Source organism: Populus nigra, chromosome 9, assembly GCF_951802175.1.
Source record: "Populus nigra chromosome 9, ddPopNigr1.1, whole genome shotgun sequence".
NCBI classification, from domain to species: domain Eukaryota; kingdom Viridiplantae; phylum Streptophyta; class Magnoliopsida; order Malpighiales; family Salicaceae; genus Populus; species Populus nigra.
In genome coordinates, this window is record NC_084860.1 from 692903 (window position 1) to 704576 (window position 11674).

The 11674-nt window shown below is 36.1% G+C and overlaps 1 protein-coding gene across 1 annotated transcript; it reads right to left on the minus strand.

Moving 5' to 3' along the window:
- Positions 1 to 9481: 9481 nt before the first annotated feature.
- On the minus strand, positions 9482 to 9955 carry LOC133703577 (stigma-specific STIG1-like protein 1). Its single transcript, XM_062128176.1, has one exon. It carries the CDS (start codon positions 9953 to 9955, stop codon positions 9482 to 9484), a length of 474 nt encoding a protein of 157 aa, XP_061984160.1.
- Positions 9956 to 11674: the final 1719 nt, after the last annotated feature.

The following is an 11674-nucleotide window of genomic DNA, read 5'->3' on the forward strand; positions in this document are numbered from 1 at the left end:
AAAAAAAAAAAAACTTAATAAGTTAAGGATTCCATATTCGACTTCCTATCACTGAAAAGTTCTCTGCGATGTTTCTGACAAAGCAGGGTCACAATGGGGATGCGTTTGAAGAGGGATGATAATGAGAAATACTCCTGTTGAGATTGTAGCTCACAATTTTAAATTATTCAGCCTGACTAATTTTAAATTATTCATGGAAGCTGCCGAAATAGAGTCATATTATCATGCATTGCAAGGTGGTCTGGTGAGTGTGGTGATGTGTTTTGGATTCTTTGCTAGGGCGAATAATTAAAGTATTTGGGTATGGAGTTGGAATATAATGTCTTATTGTGTATGCATAACTATGATCCGTACTCCATTATTGGTTAAATATTTTTATTTTTTATAAAAATATATATCCAAGTTTTTTCAATGCATTTTTATAATTCAAAAAATATAACAAATCAAAAGGTTCAAGCACACACGTAATCAAAAAAACTAACAATTATATGTACTAATAAATAAATAAAAAATCATTAATGACATTTAAAAATAAAACTTAAAAAACAAAGATACAGATGTAGATCAAGATATTTAATCTTGACAAATAGGATATTAAATTGATTGAATAAAATAAAAAGAAATAAAGGAATAACATATAAGGCTACACATATTTAAAATATCATCTGAAAATAAATATTTTTATTTTTTAAAAAAATTTATCTATATAAAAGATAAAAATAAAATCATATATGAACCAGAAAAACCTATCCTAAAATTAAACGTATAATAAAAAAATTAATATTATTTAAAAAAGGCTCTCTGAAAAAATTAAAAAAGAAGATGTTTTGTTTATTTTTTTGGTTTTTGATTTTTTAACTCGCTCTTAGGCCTGACATGACATTATATCCAAGAGCCTAGGGTCTACCACCCACGCTAGACCCAAGGGCTAGACCCAAGGCTCATGAGTCTAGTAGTCATGCCAAACCCAAGCACCTGGTTTTGGCAGTATTGTCAGACCCATGCTGTTGGGTCTGATAGCCATTCTAGACTCACGGCTCATGGGTTTCGCAATCATGCCAGGTCAAAGGTAGTGAATTTGGCAGCCATGTCAAACATAATCGCCTTGGGTCTAACAGCCAGGACAACAACAAACAATGTGCTCTTTGTCGAGGCAAACGATGTGTCGTCTGTTTTGCCCAAATTTCGACCACTATGATTGCCGGAAAATCAGGACCTATGCTCTTTTGACATAAAAACCTGGTTTGCAACCCTTTTTTTATCTCAAAACATCTATAAAACACCCTATAAACCATGAAACCCCATTTATGGTCTAAAAAACCGTCCCAAAAACTGAACGCAACCCGAAATCAAAACTCAACCTGAGCTCATATATGTTTTTTCACGAACGTTTAAGGTATAAAAACATATAATATGAACTCGCCGCATCAAATGGAATAATTTAACACAAAAATCCCTTATTTGGTGGTCTAAATCGGTGTCAACGACAAGTTTCTCTCTCTACCGTCAGAATTCAGCGACCCTTCTTTCTCTCCTCTCTCAACCAAGAACCACAAAATAACAAAAATAAACATCTGTGCCAAAATTAAATTGGAACAATTTTGTGAGACCGCAATTGTATAAAATATTGAGGGATGAAATAAAAAAGGAAAGTTCCAATAAAAAAAATTAAAAAAAAATTATTATTTTATTTATGCAAAAATATTAAATTGCCTTGGATGAAGCTCCATGGTTACAAAAAAGAAAAACAAACTGAAAAGATAAAACACTCCTCAACCCAAGGCAAAGACAACTATGATTTAAAGGCAATCTCCTTCATCCTCAAAAGAACCCTTTCTAGAACCAGATTCTGTAACGCATTGTCTTCATTCTGACAAGAGGGGATATCAGTCACAATTTGAAAATCTAATAGTTTGAAGGTTTTTGAAAACCCTCCTCAGAACTGTCAGCGTCTCTGGCCGATTTCTCATTCTTCCACCGTTGGATTAACACAAATTTTGGGTAAGTTGTGTGTCACTATAGTTCCCACATCCTGACCAGAGCGATCGTTCATATTTGAATCCACTAGAGAAATCTTACCATTTGAAAATTTCTGGGCAAATCACTCTCGGAACAGTCAGAATCGCCGGCTTATTTCTTCTCTTTCTACCGTTGGATCCATCTGAATTTTGGATATGTGATGCGTATGGTCGTATTACACATTCGGAACGGTGGAGATGATATGAAACTCTTCCAACAAAGAGTTATGCACGCTCAACAGTGGTTCATCAATCTCAGGTCAGTTTTGATCTAACTCCGATCTAGGGAGATCCAACCGTTAACTTGAGCTGATATTTGGATATATTCTGCATAAGATGTGTTTTTACCTGTTCACCGTTGCGATTTGTTATTTGTTGAATTGTTGGTGAGTAATTGCTGTTTGAAGATCTGCCCAGAATCTGTCATGGCTTCCAATCCGAAACTTCAAACCCTCAAAGCTAACAGCACCCACTCAATAACTAAACAACCTACAAACCATCATCAAAACATCCAAAATACAGCCTCCTCAACTCAGGTTAGGTTTCTAAAATCCCACAAATCAACAAACAATCAAAAATCCCTTTCCAATAGCCACCTCCACCTTGAACCAGAACAACAACCACCCCCTAAACACATTCACAATATTTCTAGCCCAAAAACCCAGAATAACCACTCTTTTAACATTTTAGTGCCACAAATTTACTTTGAAGGTTTCCCAATATGGGCTGATTACCATCGCATAAAGGCTTCTTTTAACAAGTTTGGCTCTGTGCTCAAACTCTATGTATCCAGGCGTGTCAACAAATCAGGGAGTCTTTTTGGTTTTGTAACAATAGCATCAAACTTTTCTGATAAAGTTTTGCTAGAGAGTGTGAATGACATTTGGTTTGAATATCACAGACTAAAGGCCAATTTCGCCAGACACTATAAAAAGATTCCAAGAGAGAACAGAGCTCCTGACAGATCAAAATCCAAAACAACTATAAGAGTGCCTATTAGTGAAAGAGACGAAAGAAGTTATAAAGAGGTACTCAGTGAAGGAAAAGTGGAACAAATACTTTTGTCTGTGGCTTCTGGACCAAATGATTACTTTGAAAAACTCTCCATTGATATTGAAGAAGAGGATTATGCTTGGCTAAAGAGATGTATTCTGGGAAAAATAAAAAAAGGATCCAATTACTCTTCTATACGTTTTGGACTGATCCAACATGATATAGATTTTGTTGGACTGCGCTTTCTTGGGGCATCTCAGGTCCTTGTGATTTTTGATAATAGAGACATATTAATGGAATCATGGAGGAAGAATAATAAATGTTGGGATGTATTTTTTGAGGAAGCTCGCCCCTGGGTTGAGACTGACACAACTTTGAATCGGATGACCTGGATAACAATAACAAATCTACCCATTATAGGGTGGAATTGCAGATGCCTCACAAAGATTTTAGAAAGATCTGGTCAGATGATAGGTTATGATAAAACTACTCTCAAGCATTTTGAACTATCACAGTTACGGATCCTCATTGGTACACAACTGGATAAGGTGAATAAGGTGATTGCTTTGCAACTCAATAATCAAACATATCAGGACTCAATAATCAAACATATCAGGTTCAGATAGAGGAGATGGACCAGTTACATTACCCAATTGCTGGCTCTATTTCATACACCATGGATGACTTTCAGACATCCCTAGAGCAAGGGGATGAGGATGATGAGGAAGACTCGGTTGATGTGGGTGATGGCGTAGACACAGATGAGGACAGAGCAGGTGTGGCTCCATCAGTCACTAGGACTCTTGAGGGCGGCAACAGCGGGTGGGAATATTCAGATCTGGCACAGGATGGAGACAAGCTACCAACTTCTGACGACAACTCTCTTATCATATTTAATGCTCTTCATCTGGATGTGGTGCAAGATCAACATGTTGCCTCATCTTTAGAGAGATTTCCAGAAATTATGGCATACAATCTTTCTTTTTCTGACAGCAGCTATATAAAAAGCAGTCCCATTCCCAATGCTCTTACCGTATATACGGGACAGGGCACTCCTATTTTGAGAGAAGATGTTAGAAACCCTGCAGTTGCCTTGGACCTTGACTCCCTTATATTGGCCCAGATTGAAAGCCCAGTTTATGGCAGTAGATCTCAAAGCCCATCTGACGTTCTCTCTATTTCATTTGGATCAAACAATGATTTAACCCTTCAATCAACATACAATCCTCAAGCCATAGTAATTCTGGAACCGCAACATATGAATCACCCAGTTATTTTGCACTCTGATGCAAACACAAAAGAGAGTGCAATTGCTCTATCTGCAAAAACAAGAAGGAAGTTGCGACGTACAAAGATGATTACAGCTGATGGAAGTTTGAATGAAACAGTTAAAACGAGTGAGATGGATTCTGAGGACTCAACAATACAGAGGTGTAACAGGAGGGATTTGCTAGCTTATGACGAAAACAATAAACCTTCTGAGGGCGATGAGGTTTGTTTAATGCTGGAAATAGGAGAGGTTTTGCAGATTGAAAAACCTCACAATTTAGATGACTTCATATCCTATATAAATCAGCAAAGGCGTAAGGAGAAGGCTGATTGGGAAGCATCCCAGTGAGCAGATGTTCCTCTTTGTTCTGTAAGGATTTTAAATCTCTTTTCTTATGCAGATTCTTTCATGGAATTCTTGTGGTTTGGGGTTAGCTAGAAAGAAGAGGACAGTTTCAAAGTTAATCAGGGATTTTGATATAGAGGTTTGTTTTTTATTTGAAACTAAGTTACAAAGTTACTCAGATAGATTGGTTTTTCAATTATGGAGCGTCAGTAATGTTTCTTGGTTTGGTAATGAGGCTGAAGGTACTAAAGGGGGCATTCTGGCTATGTGGGATAACTCTAAGTTTGCGGTATCATCAGTGGAGTATGGTCATGGTTGGATCGGGTTATTTGGGCAAAATGTCTTGACAGGCTTCTCAGGGGCGGTGGTAGGTGTTTATGCCCCTTGCAATCAAGCTGACAGACTTCTTCTTTGGAAGGACCTTTGTATTCTGAAGGCTGCTTTTGAGTGTCCTTGGTTTTTAGCAGGTGACTTCAATGAAACTATGTTGCGAAGTGACAGAAGCAGTGGCTTCATTAACAAGGTGGGTTCAACGGCTTTTAGACATTTTATTGATGATTGCAACCTAATCGAGTACAACATGTCAGAGGGTTTGTACACCTGGTTTCGCGGGGGATCCATGAGTAAACTAGACCGTATTTTTTCTAGTCCTTGTTGTCATTTGCAATTCCCCCTTTTGTCTCTTAGACGGCTTCCAAGAGGGTTCTCTGATCATTGCCCTTTAATCCTAGGGGTTTCACCTGCAGAAAAAGGTTGGATTCCTTTCAAATTCATGGATTGTTGGCTCCATCATCCAAATTTTAAAGATATCGTAAAGGGTATATGGGATGAAGCTTGCAATGAATTTTCAGGTCAGTTCAAGCTCATTAAGAAGCTCAGCTTTATGGCAACTCGGCTCAGACAGTGGAACAGGGTTGGTTTTGGGCATCAGGAGACTGCTTTGTCATTGATCCAAAGCAATATTTCAGCTATAGAAAAGAAATCAGAATATGGGCAATTATCTACTGTAGAGCAGAACTCGCTTGATTCATTTATCAAGAAACGGTGGCAATGTATCTTGCATATAGAAAGCATGTGGCGTCAAAAGTCTCGCCAAATTTGGTGTCGCCTGGGCGATCGCAACACGCGTTTCTTCCATCTAGTTGCTAACTTCAGGAAGGCTAAAAACCATCTCAAGAAAGTGGTTCATAATGGTTCTGTTGTTGAAGGTTTACCGGTCATAAAAGATGCGGCAGTTAACTTCTTCTCCAACTTATTCAGAAGTCCTGATAGATTCCGAATTGGTTTAGGGCCTGTTGGTTTTAAAACACTCTCGGCTTCTTCTTCAGCTAACTTGGAGCGAGATATCACTTTGGAAGAATTAAAGCAGAGTGTTTGGGATTGTGATGGGAGCAAGAGTCCGGGTCCAGATGGTTTCAATTTCAAATTCTACAGGCTTGCTTGGAATTTTATTGCAGATGATCTGTTAGATCTGGCCAAGAATTTCTTCAAAACAGGTAGGCTTCCAAAAGGAGTCAATCATGCTTATGTTCATCTAATTCCGAAGATAGCTTCCCCAGTTGGCTTCAAAGATTTCAGGCCTCTTAGTTTGATTCATGGCATTTACAAGATAATGGCAAAGGTTCTTTCTAGCCGTCTGAAAGCAGTTATGCATGACCTTATTAGTGAGAATCAAACAGCTTTCTTGGCAGGGAGGCAAATAATTGATGGGTTTTTGGTTGCCAATGAAGCAGTTCATTCCTTGAAAAGACACAGAGTGCCGAGCCTTATCTTTAAGGTGGATTTTCACAAAGCTTTCGATAGTGTGCAGTGGGATTATTTAGAGCAGGTTATGAGGCATATGGGTTTTGGTGAAAAATGGATTAATTGGATCAACACTTGCATCTCCACTGCAAAATTATCAGTGCTGATTAATGGATCTCCTTCTAAGGAATTCCTGATGGGTCGTGGGATTCGCCAAGGTGACCCCCTTTCTCCATTCCTTTTTCTAATAGCAGCAGAGGGATTATCTGTTTTGTTTCAAAGAGCAGCTTCAAATGATCTTTTCAAAGGTATCCCTTTTGGAGACAGCTTTTGCCTCAGTCAACTACAATATGCAGACGACACTTTGATCTTCATGCCTGCTAATCTTCATATGGTCAAAACAGTTAAAAGGATCCTGTTGTGGTTTGCTATTTGTTCAGGTTTGCACATTAACTTCCATAAAAGCTCTTTAATTGGCATAAATGTTGGGGAAGATACTTGTGCTAGTATGGCACATTCAGTCTTTTGCAGATTTGATTTCTTGCCTTGCTCTTATCTAGGCATGCCTTTAGGATCCAATCCTAAAAGATTGTCTACATGGAAGCCTATTATTGAGAATTTCAGACGAAAGTTGAGCATGTGGAGAGGTCGTATGCTTAGTATGGCAGGACGTATCTGCTTAATCAAAAGTGTCTTGAATTCATTGTCAGTATATTATATGTCTTCTTTTCTTATGCCCAAAGGTGTCTGCAATATACTAACATCTATTCAACAAAGATTCTTGTGGTCTGGAGTGGCGAAGCAAAAGAAAATCTGCAAGGTGCAGTGGCGTATTGTTGTGAAAGCTAGAAAAGAAGGAGGCCTCGGGTTGGGTTCTTTAATGTCAAAAAATATATCCATGCTTTTCAAATGTATATGGAGGCTAAGCTTACCAGAACAAGCCTTATGGAAACAGGTAATAACCCATCTTTACTCCCCAACTTTCGAGAATGGAATCCCAAAATTGCATGGTCATATTTCCCCATTTTGGAAAGACGTTTTGTCAATCTTGGATCCAAATAGTGTCATCGGCTTATTATTGCGTAAAAACATTAATTTCAAGATTGGAGATGGATCCTCCATCCTTTTCTGGGCTGACGTGTGGATAGGATCAAATGCTTTACGTAGCATTTTCCCTAAGCTTTACCAAATTTCTACTTTTCAGAATGGTTTGATTAATGAGATGGGTCAATGGGTGAATGATCAATGGCGATGGAATCTGGTTTGGCGTAGGAAGCTCTTATCTTATGAAGAGCAACAATATCATCATTTGCTCTCAATGCTGGAGCCAACGATAATTCGTCAAGGAAAAGATGACAAACTTATATGGCCATGCAATTCTGATGGCAGTTTCTCAATTAAATCGTGTTGCACCCTAATTGACAATACCTTCTCTGCGACTGATAGAGTCTTCGAAGCCAATGTTTGGATTAAAGGGGCTCCTCCGAAAGTTCAGGTGTTTCTCTGGTTGGCAGTACAGGACAAAGTTAGTACAAGAGCTTTTCTCCATCAACGGACTGTTTTGTCTGCCACACCTGCTTCATCTGTCTTTTGCAGCTCAAATTTGGAAACCTCAGAGCATCTTTTTATACATTGTAACTTTTCTAGGAGTGTTTGGATGAAAGTTTTGGATTGGTGGGGTATCCAATGTTGTTTACCGAGAACAATTGACTTGCTTCTTCTGCAGTGGCCCGAAATGGTTCATAGCAAATTCCAAAGATCAGCTTGGAGATTAATTTCAAGTAGTACTATTTGGGGTATATGGTTGCTGAGGAACAAAATTGTTTTTGAGGAGGGAACTATAAACTTGTTTGATTGCTTCTCCACCATCCTTCATCGGGTTGCTATTTGGTTGCATACTCAAGATTCAAACTTTAATTATACAGGAAATGACCTCTTAAGATCTTCTGATGGCATCAAATTATGGTGTAATAAGAAATCTTAGGTAGTCTTCTTGTTGTTTGTTGTAGTAGATCAGTTTTTTTTCTTTTTTCTTTTTTCTTTTTTATATCGCTTGTATTTCTCTTTGACTATTCGCTTTATGGCCTTCTCAATATACTCTCGATGATTATCAAAAAAAAAAAAAAAGGCAATCTGAGTTATTTTACTGTAAAATTAAAATTAAAAAGTCAAAAGTTTTGTTAATCATTTTACTGTGTAAATAATAAAATGACTGTTATAACCTTGTTTCGTTGGCAAATTATGTTGTGTTAATAGTAGCAAAATCATCGTTTCACAGTTGTAATTACTCTATGTGAGAATAATAAATCTACAGTAAAAGTTAGATAAAACACTCTTTTTATTGTGCATAAAATTAATTAATTTGGTCAAAATATCTTTTGGGATCATGTGACTTCCAGAATTGCATTACTTTCCCGATGGAGACCATCTTTAGCCCTTGTTTAATTTACTGTTCCATTTTTCTCATACAAATCGTCTAAATTAAACTTCAAGCTTCTATCTTGTATTTCTTCCCCATATCAAAATCAAGATAAAAGATTAAGTAGTAAATTTGATATTGACATCACATGGAAGTAGATAACTACAACTAATTATGGAATATTTGCTCAAGAATAATAGGGACTTGATTCTTAATGTATATAGTTTTAAATTTCATTTTGTAATTTTTTTATAATAATCAAGATATTATTGATGGAATCAATTTACCATTAAAACTATGGAATTTAACTTGCATTATATATAAAAAATCTCATTTTAAAAAAAATGTTTAAATTTTTATAATTCTATATAAAAATAGGTCACTTATTAATTCACTAGTAATATACTAAGAATCATGAAATAAATACTCTAAAAAGGGCAGCTTTGACTTGAAATTTTATATGCTCGTACATAAACGTACTAAACGATATACACCTTGCAAAGCAATGTAAGCACAATATAAACTTTAAATAAATCAAGAATGATGGATATATATGGGATTTACATACATTATGATATCATATAAAAAGAATAAATAATCCCTATCGAAATCCTTATCATCATGCATTTCCAGCAATTAATTAATAGCTCTACCTTCTGCTCATTCGATCCAGTACGTATTGGCTCTATATTTCTATGCATAACTACACATTCCATACACACATGCATTCCCTTTCTTGCACTTGTTGTTGCAACCCCCACAATGCTTCTTGTTAGACATTGGCTTCACACAATCACCTTTGCAGCATATCTCAGTGTACTTGCACTTCTTACCACACATTCCACAGTTAAGCCTGTCTGTCAGCACATTCACACACTTCTTCTTGCAGCAATCCGGCCCGGGGCTGCCCTTGGCACGACAAACCCTAGGGTACTTATTGCATGTCATGGCAGCCCGAGTTTTCTGAGCTAGAAACCGGTTTGCCCCTCGCAAAGAAGATGTTGTTTCTTGGGTACCAAGCCAGGGAAGATCAGTATTTTCATCCTCGTTTGTGGAATCATCATCATTTTCGATGGCCACGAACGAGTCTTCTTCAGTTGTAGCAGATAGAGTATAAGCTAAGGCCATGAGCATAGCTAGCAACAAGAATATCGTAAGAGACTTCATGTTGTTTGTATAAATTAGTAAGAAAGAAAAGTAAAAGAGTTGCGAGATTGAGGAGACTCAACTAGTGAAAATATGAACGCTTAGGGTGGAGAAGAAAAGAGGGCTCAAAGAGGTATTTATAGAGACGAAGGATGCAAGATTATGGGCGATCAACAAGTTGAACTTGGAGGGAATTGCATGGTTTCATATTATAATCTGTGTGCAGCTACTAGATATTAGTGGAGTGGTCCAATTCAATATATACACGGCCTTATAATCAAAATCAATTAAACCATGTTACGCTTTGAAAAAATTAGTTAATTAGGTAAAGTTTGGAAGAAAAAACACAAAAATAGACAACTAAGGTGTAGTTTTTTCTTTAGCGGCCGCAGGATCACAGTTAACTACAATGTTAGCATCTAATCAATTTATGCAAGAGCTGTGATGACATCGGCTTCACATGGAAAGAAAAGGAGGCAAGGATGTCCGTTCATGTCGTGTGATCAACTCCATAAGCAAATTTGATCTAAACATCTCTTTCCCACTAATTAATTACCAGGTGGAGGAGATGGCAAAAACAAAAGTATAAGAGCATGAACCGAAATCTTCAAGGTTAAAAGACTGTATTTACAAACGATGATAAATATTCCTCCATCAGTACAGCTATACCCCATAGTTAAGAGTACAGGACATGAAAAGATGGGCAACATTGGATTTTAGCAGATGACAAAAGAAAAGACAGATATGTTTCCCAACAAAAATTTGACCCTAGCGAAGGTGCCTTGCTAAATCAAAGCTTGGCCCCCTTGAAACCACTTAATACACAATTAAAAAAAAAAAAAAAAAGGGGGCAGAGGATGGGTTTTCAATATAAAAACATGATAATATTTATTTTTTAAAATTATTTTTATTTAAAAATATATTAAAAAAACATTTTTTAAAAAAATATTTTTAATATCAATACATTAAAATAATAATTAATTTTTTTTAAAATCAAATTATTAGAAAACACAATTTCATTCGATTTCCTAAACACATAATAAAAGTCAATTTATTTGTATATTTTAAAAGTTTTTTAAAAAAGTTTTATTTTATTTTATTTTTTCTTTATTTTAAATTAATTTTATTCATGTTTTAATATTATTTTAATATGCTGATATCAAAAATAAATTTTAAAAAATAATATAATATAATTTAAAATAAAAAAATATTTTTAAAAACGACTATTAATCAAAATAACTCTGTAAAGTGTAAACTTTCAAAATATTAAACTGGGGGGAGGTTGGATCAAAACCTGGACACGCCAGCAGAAAGGAAGATTTATTACTATAATAAATATTGAAGAGGCTTGTCCAAGCTGACCAAATAATTAGATAGAAGTTTTTCAAAGCAAAGCAATGAGGGCATATCACACCAAACCAAAGTACATAAACATACTTAGGTCACCCTCGTAAAGTCTGGCTCATTAATTAAACAGAACCAAAGAGTCATAGATTGCGGCAACCCATCAGAAGGGCTGATGTGGTGCTTTCGTCAACAAACTAGAATAATACTAAGTGAATCATTCCTTTCTCCTACTAAACTATATCATTCCTACAATTCATACTAAGGGTTACTACTTAGTCACTCTCTCTCTCTCTTTCTCTACCTCTCAAATTTATAATTTATAGCTTATTTAGTATCATAATAACAATAGAAATAGATAGTGATATTTATTTTTTATTTAAAAATATATTGAAA

Excerpts from the sequence above, each read along its gene's own strand:
- LOC133703577 (XM_062128176.1), bottom strand. The coding sequence starts at position 9,955 with ATGAAGTCTCTTACGATATTCTTGTTGCTAGCTATGCTCATGGCCTTA.